At 38.3% G+C, this 17,934-nt stretch overlaps 1 protein-coding gene across 7 annotated transcripts in view; it reads right to left on the minus strand.

The window, feature by feature from the left end:
• Positions 1–17,934, minus strand: part of arhgap12b (Rho GTPase activating protein 12b) — a 238,944-nt gene that overhangs the window by 209,083 nt on the left and 11,927 nt on the right. For all 7 annotated transcript variants that reach the window (XM_059639246.1, XM_059639243.1, XM_059639245.1 and 4 more), the window contains exon 2: positions 16,119–16,919. In XM_059639246.1, coding sequence (XP_059495229.1) covers positions 16,119–16,850 — 732 coding nt within the window. In that variant the 5' untranslated portion in view covers positions 16,851–16,919. The remainder of the gene's footprint in view (positions 1–16,118; positions 16,920–17,934) is intronic.

The following is a 17,934-nucleotide window of genomic DNA, read 5'->3' on the forward strand; positions in this document are numbered from 1 at the left end:
TAAATATGTAAGCACTAGAAATGAACGAGTAGCAATCAAGAACAGTTTGGAATACTGAGCCAAAATATCCTCGAATTATATTTGTAAATTCTAAAAACCTGAGTTAATGGATAGAGCTATTTTGCTTGCTTTTCACCATCTGGTCCCAGTTCTATCATTACCTATCAAAATTTATATTCAGTAGCCAAGGACTTTATGAAGAAGCTTAAATGGAGGGAAGTAGGTATTGTGTAGTGTTCCACAAGCAACACAGGAAAAGGCCCTTCCCACTAAAGTTCTCCCAACATGTCACAGGATAACGGCCAGATTTAACATTTAGAAAGACAGTGAACACATCAGTGCTCAAAGTTACGAAGTGTTATGAAGAAAATCAGACAGCAATATATGGCACAGCTTATCGGAATTTCCAAATTGCCCTACTTCTCCATATGATTCACAATAATGGTTGCTAGTCAAGAGACTACTTGATGGAAGACAAAATACACACTGTTGCAGCAATTATACATTTTCTAACCAGTAAACAAACCATGGAAAATGTATAATTTTGTATTCAAACTAGGGTACAATTTTCTTTTTAAAATCAGAGGCTTCATCTTGGTTTTTAAAACTTCTTTTCCATTTTTACTAACTCATCTATGTAGCATCCACTGACAGTCCCTAGCATCACAGATGCCAGTCTTCTACCATGATATCATAAACAGAAGAGGTCTGTGGACAGAGGTCAGCCATCTCAGCCACAGGACCTCAAGATAGTATACTAGGTCCAATCATCTTCAGGTGCTTCACCAATTATCTATTGTCCATAAGGGCAGAAGCAGGGATGCAAGATGCAGCACTATTCCCAACTCCCCAGATCCAAATGCAGCAAGACTCACACAATACCCAAGCTTGGGCTGACAGGTGCCAAGCAATGAACATCTCCAACTCGAGAACCTAACCATCATCTTTTGTCATTCAATGACATTACCATTACTGAATCTCCCACTACGAATGCTTTGGGCATTAGCCTTGACCAGAAATGGAACTGAACTTGCCATGTAAATACTGTGGCCCCAAGCCATGTCAGAGGTCAGGAATAACTGCAGCAATTAACTCAGCTCCTAACTCCTACAGTTTGTTCACCATCTGCAAATCAATAGTGTGATGGAACACCCTCTATTTGCCTGGATAAGTGCAGCTTGACCCTTCCTTGGATACAGTAGCTCACTTGATTGGACTCCAGCATCCACTCCCTCCACCACCAACGCTTGGTAGCTGCAGTGAGTGCTATCTACAAGATGCACTACAAACATGTGCCAAATACGCTTCGACAGCACCTTCCAAATCCATAACCCCTTCCATCTAGAAGGGCGAGGGCAGCAGATACATGGGAATATCACCAACTGCAAGTTCCCCTCCAAGCCACTCACCATTCTGACTTGAAAATATATCGCTATTCCTTCAGCATAGCAAGCCACAAATTCCTGGAATTCCATTCCTAACTGCAGTTTTGGGATCCCCATACCAAATGGAATGCAATAGTTCAGGAAGGTAGCACATGACCCCCTTCAAGGGCAACCTAGGATGTGTAATAAATGCTGGCTTAGCCTGCAAAGTCCACATTCCATGAATAAACACAAAATAAAACGATGTAGTTACATAGTAACAATATATTCTGTACTTGTATTGACGTTTGTGGTATTTGGACTTATACAGGAGCGAAATTAGAAGAATTACATCAACATCTTGAACAACTGTTAATCCTCCATTCAGTGTACAATATACCAAGAAAGCATTAAATTTTTGAAACAGAGCACAAGATAATCCGAAGTTAGCAAAAATATATTTTCAAAATAACTGATGCACACTAATATACACAAAACATCATTACTCTAAACACACTTTCCACAACCTGGTGAAGTCACAGCTAGAGTGCTCCCATCATATACACACAAAGCCAGAACATTTTAATCAGGCAATTAACAACTATCATTTTTAGCATACCTCCTTTCTATTACAGTTTTTACTGTAAATGAGTGTTCATTTCGATGGAAACACCCATTACGTAGAAGCTTCCCTCTCTCCTGCTTGCAGTTTCCCCTCCTCCATCACCTTGCTTGCAGCTCACTTCTCCTCACATGCCCTCCCTTACAGCCCCTTCGTTCTTCCCCAACCCATTGGAACTTCCTTCACTCTCATAATTATGTAACCTTGCAGGTTGTTCCTTCCCATCGCCATCACCTTATTCAGCCTCTCTGTATCCACCACTTCCGCAACTGCTGCATCTTTCTTTTTCCCACTAGCCCTCTTTGCAGCCTCCAATATACGTTAAATTTTATTTAACATTTAAGCATAATAGTTGCTATTCAGATCACCATATTATAAAAAGAATGTAGACGCAGTGGCAAAGTGGCAGATGGCACAGGCAAAATTTATTATAAAACTAAAAAATATCAATATGCTTATCAACAAAGCACAAACAGCCTAAGTCCTCTAAAAAGATGGCTAGGAGTGATCTATTAGAGATATTGCATATTATGAAAGAATTTATTTGAAGGGATAAAAAGAGAATGGTTCCTCCTGTTTGAAGAGCATAATTAAAGGTCATCAATTTAAGACAATCATCAATAAATACTAGGGGGTATAGGTTTAAGTTGGGGGAGTTCAAAGACGTACAACACAAATTTTTTTTAAAGCAGAGAGTAGCTGGTGTCTGGAATGCACTACCACACGTGGTGGTAGAAGCAGATACAATCACAAATGTTTAAAAGGTATTTGGACACTTGAACAGGCAGGGAATAAAGGGGTGCAGACCACATATGGCAGATGAGATTAGCTTAGAATGGCACCGTGGTTGGCAGACATGGTGGGCTGAAGAGCCTGTTCCTGTGCTGTAGTATTCTATGTTCTAAATACAAATGGGAATTCAGAAGAAGTTTCTTCAGAGTGGCAAGAATGTGGAATTCTCTGTGGCTAAGGAGTAATTAAAGCAATTAATATGGATCTATTTAAGGGGAATATAGACAAGCATATGAGGGAGAAGGGCTGTTCACTATAGTAAATTAAGAGGAGAAAAATAGTAGAGGAGTTTTGTGGTATGTATGCAGGCATAGAATGCTTGAGTTGAATGGCCTGTGTAACCTACGTATTCTTTTTATGAATGCAAACAAGTCCCTTTGAACATCAATTAAAATCATTCTGGTTTTCTACTATTTAAGTAAATAACCTCAGGGTCCCGACTTCCCACTTGTTGCCCAATCACTTGACTTAACTACATGTGCATTCAGTCTGTATTTCATCCTTACAGTTTACATTCTCATTAGTTTGTGTAATCAGCAAACTTTGATTAAGTGGTAAACAGCTGTGGGCCCAACACCAATCCTTGCAGCATGCCATGACTGTAGCCTTCCAACCTGAAAATGCCATGTAATCCCTACTCTTCTTCATATCTATTTATCAATTCTTCATTCACTTTAATATACTACCTGAAACTCTGCACAAATTGTAGATTCAAGAATATTACATCTACTGGTTTCCTCTTCTAAAATGATTGCATGCTACTAGTTATATCCTCAAAAATATCTCAAATATATCAAAAACAATTTTCTCCAATTGTAAAGCTATACTGACTTTATTCAATCTGATTTTCTAAGAACATTGTTAAGACCAGCCCATTAATAGATTCCAGCTTTCCCCAACATTGGAGGTCAAATTAACTGGTCTGCCATTTCCTTTTCTTTGTTCCTTGAATTGTAATATGATATTAACTAACTTTTAATTTGTTACGCCCGCTCTGGAATTCAGGGTGCTTAGGAAAACCATAACCTATTGACTTAACTAGGTATACTTGTGTCATAAGAGAGAAAACAATGGCAACAATGTGGTGTTGCTTACACACTCAGGGCATCCTAAAACATTTTACAGCCAATTTGGGCATGTAGTCATTGTTGGAATGCAGTAAGGGTGGCAGCCAGTTTGCACACTTCAAACTCCAACAGACAGTAGTGTAATAATGGCAAAATAATTAGTTTAGAGTAAACTATAGAATAAATACTGACCAGAACAATGGGGATAACTCATCAACTCTTCCTTAAAATAGTGCAGTGGTATCTTTTACATGCATCTCAGGCAGTAGACAAGGACACAGTTTAATATTTAATGGAAAAATGGCACATTCCAAACAGCTGCACTCCCTCAAATAATTGGGATGTCAGCCTACATGTTTGCACTCAAGACTTATCTCTAGCTTCAGAGCCAAACGAGCTAATCGAGCGATGGCTGTCCAAATCTAGTACCAAGATCAATCGTGGATGGTCTGACCAGTTTTATTCGTATTCTAGTTTTCTGCAAAAGTTTTGAAACAAAGATTTTTAAGCTATCACAGAGAAGGTGTCCAAGCCATCAATTAAGAGGCAACTACAAGAGGGCAGACCAGACAAGAATCAATTACCCTCACTAAAAGGACATTTGTGAACCGGACAGAAATTTATGACATTCTGGCAGTTTCACAATCATCATTTTAATACTTTCTTTATTTAAAATTATTAGATTAATTAACTGAAATTAAATTTCACAGCTGCACTGAAGGGGTTTGAATTCACATCTCTGGATCATTGATTCAGGCTTTTGTTTACAATTTATGTAGCCACTATGTTACTATACCTTTAGGGAGGGAGAAAGAAAATTCATTCAAAAGCCAACACTTCTGACAGTGCAGCATTTCCTCAGTTCCAGCATCAGGAATTTAGCCTATACTTTGTGCAGAAGTTAATACATTCACAAACCACTAAAAATTGTTCCAATGAGAAAATGGTTAGCCTTCTCGCAAACAGAAGGTATAACTGAAAGCAAACTGGGACAGAAACAAAATCTGTACAACTGATTCCTGTTGATAAGTAATAGCAGACCTGTGTATTGAGATGGATTCAGTTAGCAGTGCCAGATGGAATAACTATTTTTGTCATATATCAATTTCACTACAATAACCTTGTAACAAAGCAACACTGATTTACTATTGGCCAATATTTATCTCCATAGAAACTAGAACAGCCAAGCATTAATCTGTAACCTTCAGTATTTCACAGAAGAATGCTTTATTGCAGACTTCCCTGGATTGTCCTGAACATACACAAAAAAAATGACACAGCAGGCTGTAACAGAAATGGTCAAGATTCTGATAGGTTTAAGTCATGAGAGAATTTAATATACCTATTGCCACATGCAACATTCATCCTACTTGGGATAACAAGAAAGAAGTCTACATTGCCATCTGCTTCTCAAGTAGTAATAAAAGGATGATAATGAAGTTATAAACAAAATAAAATTGCCACTGTGTTTACTCCAGTTGAAGCCTTACACAGAAAAAGGTGGCTTGCAGTTTGTTTCTTAGTAGTATGCCTGCATTTATAGAATAAATTTAAGGTTATAATGCAAAAGGTGGACACAGAACATAGAACATAACAGCACAGTACAGGCCCTTCGGCCCTCGATGTTGTGCCGACCTGTCATACCGATCTGAAGTCCATCTAACCTACACTATTCCATGTACGTCCACATGCTTATCCAATGATGACTTAAATGTACCTGAAGTTGGCGAATATACTACCGTTGCAGGCAAAGCATTCCATTCCCTTACTACTCTGAGTAAAGAAACCACGTCTGACATCTGTCCTATATCTTTCACCCCTCAATTTAAAGCTATGCCCCCTCGTGCTCGCCGTCACCATCCTAGGAAAAAGGCTCTCCCTATCCACCCTATCTAACCCTCTGATTATTTTATATGTTTCAATTAAGTCACCTCTCAACCTTCTTCTTTCTAATGAAAACAGCCTCAAGTCCCTCAGCCTTTCCTCGTGAGACCTTCCCTCCATACCAGGCAACATCCTAGTAAATCTCCTCTGCACCCTCTCCAGAGCTTCCACATCCTTCTTATAATGCGGTGAACAGAACCGTACACAATATTCCAAGTGCGGCCGCACCAGAGTTTTGTACAGCTTCACCATAACCTCTTGGTTGCGGAACTGGAACCCTCTATTAATAAAAGCTAAAACACTGTATGCCTTAACAGCCCCGTCAACCTGGGTGGCAACTTTCAAGGATCTGTGTACATGGACACCGAGATCTCTCTGCTCATCTAACTACCAAGAATCTTACCATTAGCCCTGTACTTTGCCTTCCGGTTACTCCTACCAAAGTGCAGCACCTCACACTTATCTGCATTAAACTCCATTTGTCACCTCTCAGCCCAGCTCTGCAGCTTATCTATGTCTCTCTGCAACCTACAGCATCCTTCGTCATTATCCACAACTCCACCGGCCTTAATGTTGTCTGCAAATTTACAAACCCATCCTTCTACGCCCTCATCCAGGTCATTTATAAAAATGACAAACAGCAGTGGACCCAACACCGACCCCTACGGTACACCACTAGTAACTGGTCTCCAGAATGAACATTTCCCATCAACTACCACCCTCTGTCTTCTTTCAGCAAGCCAATTTCCGATCCAAACTGCTATATCTCCCACAATCCCATTCCTCCGCATTTTGTACAATAGCCTACTGTGAGGAACCTTATCGAACGCCTTGCTGAATTCCACATACACCGCATCAACCGGTTTACTCTCATCTACCTGTTTGGTTACCTTCTCAAAGAACTCAATAAGGTTTGTGAGGCACGACCTTCCCTTCACGTGCTGACTATCCCTAATCAATTTATTCTTTTCTAGATGATTATAAATCCTATCCCTTATAACGTTTTCCAACACTTTACCAACAACTGAGGTAAGGCTCACCAGTCTATAATTACCAGGGTTGTCTCTACTCCCCTTCTTGTACAGGGGAACCACATTTGCTATCCTCCAGTCGTCTGGCACTATTCCTGTAGACAATAACTCACTGTTCCTTTACATTTGAGCTGATGTTTGCTGACATAGACACAATGTAGTTAACTCTGACCTGCCCTTACAAGACACTCAGTTCAAGGACAATTAGAGCCAACAAATGCCTTGCCAGTTCCCATTCCATGAAAGAATTCTTAAAAATTCAATATTCATAAGCGAATAATAGGAATAGGATTCAGGTCTTACAGCAAATGTTGCTTAAACATCTTCATTTCCAACGTTTTGTGTTGGACATTATACAACGTACCAAAGTATTTCTCAAAAGCATAATCACACAAATTAATCAAAGCCACATAGTGGAATATTTGGACAGATGACCAAAGCTTCAGCGTTTTAGGTGGCATCTGAAAAACAGTAAAGAAGCTCATACAAAAATATTTAAGGACCAAATTCCAGAGCTTAGGTCCAGACAGCTAGAGCTGATAGCTGAGTTAAGGCAATCAAGAAGGCATAATGGGAGTAGTTTTGGACAAATCTGTTTGCTGGACTGCCTGGGGGTACAGAGAAAAGATTTTAGTGGAAATCAAATATGGGGCAGGAGTGAGAATTTTAATTTGAGTTGGTGCTGAACAGGGGTGCATGTAAGTCAGCAAACACAGGGCTGATGGGCGAATAGAACCTGGCATGAATTATGAAGTTGACTTATGAAGTTAAGATTAAGCAGGGTGGAAGACGGGAGTCAGAAAACTGTAATGGTTAAATTTGGACAAAACAAAAACATGGCTAAGGCTTTCACCAAAGGAAAGGGTGAAATAGAGGCAGAGACAAGCAATGTTATGAGGGTGAACATTGGTAGTTGTGGTGATAAATATGAAATAATTCAAAATCTGCAAGAATGAAGGGATGTAGGAAGGATAGGTTTCTCAGAGTGGATGTTAAGATGTTCTTTGTCAAATAGATGGTAATAATGCCTTAGGAAATAGAAACTATAGATAAGATGATTTCCAACATCTGCTAGCTTGAGGTTCAAGTCAGGGGCTTAGGTGGTCAGTGGTTTATTGACAATACCATCAAGAGAACAGGTATGTCTCATGAACATGCAGGGCAGGGGAAGATGGGATCAGAGACAATGGGAACTGCAGATGCTGGAGAATCCGAAATAACAAAGTATGGAGCTGAATGAACACAGCAGGCCAAGCAGCATCTTAGGAGCACAAAAGCTGACGTTTCAGGCCTAGACCCTTCATCAGAAAAGCGGAAGATGGGGGTGATCTCAGGACTTGGAACCTTGCCTTGTTAGCTTCTGGGAAGGATTGGAAAGCACTTGAATGGATGGTCTCTGCTGTGGTTACAATTAAAGTCAGGAGCTATGTTTTGGGTGTGCATGAAAGAAGATGGGGAGAGATAGAAACAGCTTATAGGAAATAAGATGATAATTCCGAAATAGGAAGTATTTTTGACAGAAGATGTTTGCACACAATAATGTCAAGACACACCTATGAATGGTTAAACCAGTTGTGTGTCAAATTATAACCAGATCTACACTACTTGGGTTTAACAGAGTGAGGACAGGGGGGCTTTTAGTTCGAATGACCAACAAGATTTAATGAGACAAAAGGTACAAGATACTGAAGAGTGCTCAGATGTATCAGGACAATGGAGGACTAAAAGGAATTCAGAAACTTAGAAAATAACTAAATGAAAAATTATTTCAGCAAACTTCAAAAGAATCAAGTTTTTATTGTGCAGTATGCAGCAAAATTGAGTTTAGCTAGCAAACAAAATCATGAAATGTTTTACGGAGTCTTCAGATATGCAATAACCAAAGAAAATGTGAACCACAGACACAAATGAGAAAACCATCAGTTATAACATGAAAGCAGGTCAGAGAAGAAGCATTTTCAAGCATGTAGGGGCAAGAGACCAGAACTAAAAGTATTTTCCAAGTCAGTAGAATTAACTTAGGTTGCAGTTTCCAAACTTATTCAAAAAAATACAAGCAGATACTTGCCTGGTGTAGCTCGGATAGATACGCCTAAAGTGTAGTGTCATAGTCTTTAGTTAGAAGACAAACATTTTCTTCTCATGAATTATAAATAGTGACAGCATTTTATAACACATTAATCTTTGGCCTAAAAGACATCAGAATGTAACTAAATAGTCAAATCAAAGTATTTCACAGTATTTTATACAGCAAGTCCAAATCTGAATTACCCTAAATCACAAAACAAATATTTTGTGTCCAATGTTGGGATACAATTCTATATTCCTCCAGTAACTCATGGGAGCCTTAGCACAGAATCATTGAAATGATACAGCAGAAACGGGGACCATTCGGCCTATCTTGTCCATGCCAAAGACACCCAAATGCTCTTTCTAATCCCACCTTCCTGCCCGCATCCCACATCCCTACAACTTATAGCACTTAAGGTGCAGATGCAGGTATTTTTTCAAAGAATTTAGGGTCTCTGCCTCCACCATCAACTCAGGCAGCAAATTCCAGATACCCATCATGCTCTGCATAGAAGTGTTTTTCCTCATATCTCTTCTAATCCTGCTGCCACATAGACTCAAGCAATAACCCTTGCTTTTGTTTGAAATCTCTGCCAAGAGAAACAGATTCCTCTTGTCTACTTGAACGCTACATCTAGCCCTCACAATTTTGTATTCCTCCATATTATCACACCTCAGCCTTGTCTGTTCCAAAAAAAGAGCCCTAACCTCTCCAAACCCTCATAGCTACAATTCTCCAGCTCTGGCAACATTCTAATAAATCTTCTCTGCACTCTCTCCAGACCAATTAATCCTTCTTGTAATGTAGTGTCCCAAACTGCACACAATATTCCAGTTGTGGCCTCACCAGTGTCTTATACAGTTTCATCATTATATCCCCATTTCATATTCCATACCGCTGCCAATGAAGCAGAGTATTCAACATGCGTTCTTTACAATCTCATCCACCTGTACTGCTACCTTTAGATGGCACTTGCACGCCAGGTTCTCTCACTTCATTTGTCCCCTCAGTACGTTCTTGTGCATTGTGTATTCCCTTTTACTGTCTGACCTCCCTAAATGCAATAACTCACACTTAACAGAGTTGAACTCAACTGAAACTTTCCTGCTCACTCCACCAATCCATCTGTATCATTTTGGAGCTTACACTATCCTCTACACTCGCCATATGGCCATTCAAGTTCAAATCATTAAAGTATAAAATAATCAGCATGGGTCCCAACACCAAGGCCTGCAGAACACCACTTGAGACAGCTTTCTGTTCACAAGGGCAGCCATCAACCATTACCTTTTGTTTTCTGTTTCCAATTCAACTTTGGATCTAATTCAACACATTACCCTGTATTCCATGGGCTTTTACTTTTATTACTAGTCTGCCAAAGTGAGACTTTGTCAAATGCCTTACTAAACTCTATGCTGACAATATCTACTGCACCAATCTCAATCCTCTTGGTCACTTCCTCAAACAGTTCAAATCAAATTTGTAAGGCAGAACCTTCACTTAACAAAATCATGTTGACTATCCCCAACTTGTCCATGCCCTTCTCCGGATTGATTCTAACAATTTAGCCACCACTGAAGTAAACCTAATTGGCCTACAATTGTTTTGCATCTTTACACAAGTTCCTTTTCTGTCCCTTCTGATAGGTTCCACTTTTTCCTTAACTATCCTTTTGCTAATAATTTCGCATGTCCTTGCTTTGATTTCCTTTTTTTACCCCCCATTTCATCTATGTAGTTTCAATATTCCTCTCGGCTAACTGCAGTGTTAAGTTTTTGCAACTATCACAAGCCCTCATTTTCTGTTTAATCTTGCCCTGTATTTTTAGGGACAACAAAGGGACTCTAGATTTCGCAGTACCATTCTTGGTTTTGGAGAGGACACGTCTGCTTTGTGACCAAAGGATCTCCCATTTTAGTGCCTCCCACCAATTACCTCTGACTCATCTTTCATCAGTCCTGTCCAGTCCACCTCTGTCAAATCACTTCATACATTTTACAAAAATTTGCCTTCCACCAGTTAAAATCTTTTACTTCTGATTTATCGCTGTCCTTTTTCATAAACATACTAAATCTAACCAAATTGTGGTCACTTTCCCCAATATGGTCACCCAGTTATTTCACCCACTTGTCCATCTTCATTTCTCAAAACTAAATCCAGAATTGTGTCTCCACTTGTTGGGCTTGTCATACATTGTTGAAAAATAAAACTTGCCTGGACACAGCACATGATTTTTTCACCCTCAATATACTTATATGATTTGAAACTCAATTGATATTGGGATAATTAAAGCTTCCTACTATTATTGACCACTTATTCCTACAGGCAGAAATTCATCTACATATATATTCTTTTATCTCCCTCACATTATTTGGGTGTCAGTAGTGTATTCCTGGTAGTGTGACTGCCTCTTTTTTCCTTCTTAAATTCAATCCAGAAAGCCTCATTTGTTAACCCATTTAGTATATTTCCCCTTCCCAAAACTATAATTGATTCCGTAACAAAATGCTACATCCCATCCCACTTTTGTCACCAACTCTATCCCGCCTAAAAAACTCTAAATCCAGGGATATGAGCTGCCAATTTTGCCCCTCCTTTAGCCAGGTTTCCTTTATAGCAACAATATTCATGCTGCCACATGTGTACGTGTGCCCTAATTCATCTGCTTTGTTTGTAATACTCCTTGCATTGAAGTGTAAACAGCTTAACCCCATCAACTTTCCTTTGCTGGACGCTGCTAATCCTTTTCCAAGTGGCTGAACTAATGTTCTACCTTCTGTTTCCTGATCTGAATCTACCCCATCTAGGTCTAAGGTTTGATTTCCATCCCCCTGTCATACTAGTTGAAAACCTCACCAATGGAAGTAGCAAAAGACCCCACAAGCATATTTGTCCCAGCTCTGCAAAGGTGCAACCTGTCAGGCTTGCACAGGCTTCATGCTGAATGCCATCAGCCTACTAAACAGCAACAGGCATCATTATTTATAGAAGCCATTCCTGTCTCAAATAGGAGTATTCTTATAGGTAGTATACACAAGCTTGAAGGGCTACTGCAGCCTACAGCATGAATTCTCTAACTAATTTTCCTCTTCCCAATCTTGGGCACCAGCATGATAAACGAGATAAATAAATTTCACACAAATCAAACAATTAGCCCATGCGGTTCAGCTATCACTAGGCAAAATGTTAAGCTTTCAGTACATCTTATTTTTAAACTCACATTGGAAAGTTAATCTATAATTCTGCACTGGACAGCTATTTTCTAATACACTAATCCATAAAATTTTAAGTGATATACAAGACTGCGTTATATCTTCATGTTTTATTGTAGATGTTTTTAAACATGAAACAACTGAAGTTACTATGAACTTTACATGAATATTAAGTTTTCTATTTTTTAAACTAAGCACCTTCGTCTAGGGAGATGTTCCATGTTATTCTTGCATATTCTTGCCTTGAGTTGATGGGGAAAGGCATTGGTTTATAAATGACACCTTTAAAACTGGTCTGTATCTGTCAAAAGAACATACCACAAAAGGCAAATTGTGCCCAATCTATTTCTTAAAATGGAGAAAATTCCAAACTAAAAGCTTCACTTTTGTTAACAGGGCTACTGATCGAAAAGCAGAAACATTACAGGAAGTGAAATTTAAACACAATTTTAAGATTCAGAGAACAAACAGTTCATTACCAACAAACAGAGCCAAGTAACAACACGACGTCCTACTTGCTAGATCCTTGATCACAGTTATACATAATTCTTAACCTTAGCTACAAGCATTATATGAGATGAGTGTACTGTATGTAAACAACTCCCTACAAGGAATATAGGACAAGTCAAATTCTAATTGCTAGCTCAAGGCTGACAAAACCTGTGGCTGCTCGGAGCAGACTCAAAGAAAGATTCTGAAGAAAACGTAAATCAGCTCAAGGAAAGACGTCAAACAGTATATTTATGTAGCGGATATCAAATATCTCATCACACTATTCACTGTATCGATGACTTGAAACTCATTCTTCATTATTCTAGACTGGAAAAGCTACAAATAGCTAAGGAATTAACTCCAAAAAATATATATGATGAAATATTAATGTGATGCATGTAAATAGTTCTTGATATTCTTGCAAAGAAAATCCAATTAGTAAAGCACAAAGTCAAGATTTCAATGCTTATTTGTTTAGATTTATACTTGATAAGCATTCACCTTCTAATTCCACAAATCATCGATTCAGTCTGTGTTTATTTGTAGGAGATCAAGCCAGTCCCCAGATAATGCTCATCACTTGCATACAATTGATGTTCAATTAACACACTTCTCTGGGGCTTGTACTAACATATGAAAAATAATATTCTCTCAAATATAATATTGGGGTGTTTAAATCCTCTGTATGACCATCTAGCAGTATCACCTGATGGTTAGTGGTATTGTGAAATTTGAAAATTAGGCAGATATGAGCAGTAAAACTCAAGGCAGTGATAAGTATACATTTTATTTGACTTCCCACTGTTTTCACTTTAATTTATTCATCAGATTCAGGTTTCGTATTTGGCACCAGCATTATCCAACCCCAGATGCCCTTGAAAAAGTGGGGGTGATCTTCCTTCATGGATGACTGTAATCCATCGGGTATATGTACACCACAATGATGTTCCGACAAATTTTCAGGATTTTGAGCGAAGAACATTTAAAAAACAAACAGTCATATAGTTACAAATCAGGACAGTAAAATGACTTGGGCAGGAATGTGGAGGTGATGCTATTCCATATATCTAATACCTTGTCCTTCTAGATGTAGTGGCCACCAGTTTCAAAATTGTAATCTAAGGAGATCTGGTGAATTTCTGCAGTGCCTTTTGTAGGTGGTACACATTTCTGCAACTGAGAGTTGGTCACTAAGTGTGTGAAAATGCATGGATGTGGTGCCAATCAAGTGGGCTGCATTTGTCTGTACAGTGTCATGCTTGAGTGCTGACGAAGTTGCACTCATCCAGGCAATTGAGGAGTACTTCATCACAATCCTGACGCTGTGCCATGTAGATGATAGACAGTTTTGGAGAGTCTGAAGCAAGCTCCTCATTGGAAGATTCCTAGCTCTGACCTGCCCTTTTGGCCACAGTATTTATATGGCTAAATCAGTTCACTCTCTGGTCAGTTGTAACCCTTGGGGTGTTAGTCATGAAGTTAGTAAGTAAATTTTATATTGTACAGTCACATTACTGTGTTATTGTTGGGGACTTTTTGCTTTGTCTACAATTTCTCTCTTTAGACACATCTTTCTTCCCCTATCTCTTTTTTTTTGCACATATTGGTGCAGAATTAAAAGAATCTAACTTACGCTTCCTAACTTGGTCTCTGTAAACAATAAACACTGTCCAATCCAATTAAGGAGGCAAATTTTGCACGCACACCTCACACAAGTTCTAGATGTCCTGTCAATGATGCCACACTGGTTTGATTTCTAAAAACACCAAGTTCCAGTAAAAAAACGAAGAAGGTCTGTAGGCAAACATAAACGCAATTAATTACTACTGCTATCTCTACAAAATACAGGCCTTTATACTCTCTATGCCCAGGAAAACTGGGCATTATGGAGGAACAATTTAAACACTAATTAAAATTCCATTTGCTTTTCTTACATTAAAAAGAACGACACAATTAGCATATGGTGTTTGATTTCAGGAAGGACAACTGGAAGACTTATGGTTTGAACATGCTAATGTTTTTGTTTAAAAGAAACAATCCAATCACTCAGTGAGGATAGTGATGTATTACATCACTGTATGATAGTTTCAGTCCCAGTAAAAGCTTAAAGTGTATAACACACAGCCAAGTTCACAGCTTCATGCTATGCAAAGAAATACCAACCAGAGGATACAAGAACCAAATATAGAAAATTTCAATAGCCCATTTACTTCAAATGAAATTTGTCTTAACTGCAAAACAGCAGAAAACGTGGCATATGGGGCACAAACACCAGCAGCTTAGGAAAAGCATACAACAAAAAAGGAATTCAACTTATTCTACGACTACAAAACAGAGACAAATAACTCTTGCGTGAGGTGTTCCTTCACTATGCTAAGAGTTCCCGCAGCTTCTGCTTAAAAAAAATTCCCAAATTGCAAACTGAAACACATATGGATTATATGTAGAGTATGTAGAGCTGGATGAACACAGCAGGCCATGCAGCTAAGAAGCAGGAAAGCTGACGTTTTGGGTCGAAGCCCTTCTTCAGAAGGCCCTTTTTCTGAAGAAGGGTCTTGACCTGAAATATCAGCTTTCCAGCTCCTCTGGTGCTGTTTGGCCTGCTGTGTTCATCCAGCTGTACACCTTGTTATCAGATTCTCCAGCATCGGCAGGTCCTATCTCTGGATTAAGCATGTGTTCCTTCTTAATTCAGTTACTCTGCAGCTCACTAAAATTCAACAGTCAAGCTTGCCTGATAACCAATTTAAAACAAGGTTCTTCAAATGCTGATAGACATATCTACCACAAATAATTTTCTTCTCAGAACTTAAGTACACCATTAGTATCTTCAACTAATCTACACAATTAAATAAAGTATTCGGCATTTCACAGAATAGTATTTGACAAGATCATTAATGGTGTGTCATAGTAAAAATGGCTGGATCACTAACATAACAAACCTACTCTTTTACAACATTATAGTTGGAAAATGTCAGATGTAGATCTTAAAAAGATATCTCAAAGTACAATTCAAGATGTATTTTTGCAATACAGTAACTATGTACCAACCTCAGAATATGTTCAGTCATTGCTGGTGAAACTGGTTCGATCACAATACTCTTTCAACAATGTTTCTATAAACTGTATGTATTTTTACTATTGCTATTCCGCAAGCAAATACATTATTTCAGGACCCTTAAAACAATTTAATTTCTAACTTCAGAAACCATAATGATCTCATATTTAACAAATTAGGAAGTTACAAAATAGAACTACTATAGCAGTTGCTACCATGGTTATAGCTGACAATACAGCATGAAAAGATTGCTGTTACCAAAACCTGACTTCTCATCAAAAAGAAATCACTTTGTTTCCCTGTTTCCCCATTACCCCCCCGCACGCTACTCCCCCAACCCCCAAAAGAGTCATGGGGCAAAAGAAAAACTGATCAACACAAGACAAGTGAATAAAAAAATTTTAGAACAGGCTGGTGAAGGTGCAAATCTTAATGAAAAACCTGAATTGAACCAATGCATTTTTATTCCTTCTGTTAAAAAAAAGCAAAATTATTATTATCCATGTGACAATGTGCAATTCATACCTGAAACTGTTCTGTGGAACTGCTACTATGTTCATCTCCAGATTCAGAGTCTTGACGGTGCCTTTCTGAACTCTCTGGAGCCCAGTCATATGAAGGTTCATGAATCAAATTTTTTATTTTTTCTACATCCGGGGTTTCAAAATTTTGTGATTGACCTGAAATTCGGTTCAGATTTGTATCTCTTAAATACTGAGATGTACTTTCTCCAAGTCCTTGGCTATGGTTGCTAGCTTTGGCACCACTTTGGACTCCAGAATACAATTGGCTTATCCCTTGAACACAAGTCTGGTTCTGGGTTTGACTTGTGCTTTGGTTTTTCGGCTGGTTTTGTACAGAGGTCTGAGCCTGCGATTGTCCCACAGAAGATTTGAAAGAGCTGGAGTAATCTAGTGGTTTGGAAAGATTTTCAGTGGATATCCGCAATAACTTGGCATCTGCGCTTAAACTAGCAGATTTGATTTTAACAGAAACGGGTACTTGTTTCATTGGTGGCATCAATGCCTTCCGAGGTAGTTCTTTAACGTACTGCGCTGGAAGATAAAAAGGCTTCGAGCCATCTTCCTTCTTAACCTGCCACCAATCATTATTTGTCTTCTTCAAAAGAATATACTTTTCACCTTGCTTTATTGTAATCTTTCGATCTTTTGTCTCATACTCATAATCATACTCCACTTCAATATAGATCTGTCCTGGAACAATAGATGCATCCAGTTTTCCGCCTTGCTCAGCCATCTCAAAATTAAATTACTGTTCACCTTTTGAAGCTGGCAGTAATCCACATGATTTGTTTCCAAAGTTGTGCTAAAGTTGAAGGGAAAAAAAGACACATTAAGTACTGCTTGTTTATCCTCAGTATATTGAAGGTTATCAACTGGTTTGAGCTCCATGACTGCTATTATTATCATCTCTGAATTCAAGGATCCAAAATTTCAGCTAGCAAACCACTGGTGGTCATGACCCAAAGATTTGGACGTCCTGACATAAAACCAATGCAACTGTGTATCAGTTTTCTTATTTAAATCTTAAAATTTTTGCTGTGGTCAGAATTGAATCAAATCCCTAAATTAATACAAGATCTTCTAACTAGATCATTTTTACAACAAATTTTGCTCCATAATATTTAACTTGTACTACATATGCTGCAACTCAAACACTGAGGCAGACCTAGAGAAGATGAGAAAAAAGACAATTTAAAACAGTGAAAAAAATTAAGTAGTTATAAAAGCCTAACCGTTAAGCTGTTAAAAACATACAGCAGCAAAAAGGTGAACTGAAGACAACTAATAAATAAAATTGCAAAACAGGGTTTAGATTTGCAGGTGTTGTGGTAATATCCACAAACCAAATTGTATATTTCTCAATCAGACAAAATACCATGTTATAAACGCCTGAACCTTATGCTGTACAACATTGACTGAAATTAGAGACATCGATCTGATTTTGGCTATTCATGCTTGAAATGTGAATCATGTACAGTGGTAACTTACTTCGGTAATTCAAAGGACTTTTTATGCATACGTGTTCATTATTCTTCTTTGGCAGAACAATGGCTCTCAAAAGCCACAATGTCTAAGTATAGCCTTAAAAAAAATCAGCATTCACTTGTAATTTACTAAAAGCAAAAGGAAGATTAAAACAATGTTTAAACTCAGACTTTTTAATCTATGTATTCATAGATAAGTATGGCAAAATATGCTAGATGTAATATTCCCATGTTTAATATATACTAGCTGATCCTGATTTCGTTGCTTAGTGAAGGAGGACATTTTTTCGTATATATATTAAAAATTTGGTTTCACTTCTTCATGGTAAGTGT

This window comes from Stegostoma tigrinum, chromosome 2 (genome assembly GCF_030684315.1).
Source record: "Stegostoma tigrinum isolate sSteTig4 chromosome 2, sSteTig4.hap1, whole genome shotgun sequence".
Classification (NCBI taxonomy): Eukaryota; Metazoa; Chordata; class Chondrichthyes; order Orectolobiformes; family Stegostomatidae; genus Stegostoma; species Stegostoma tigrinum.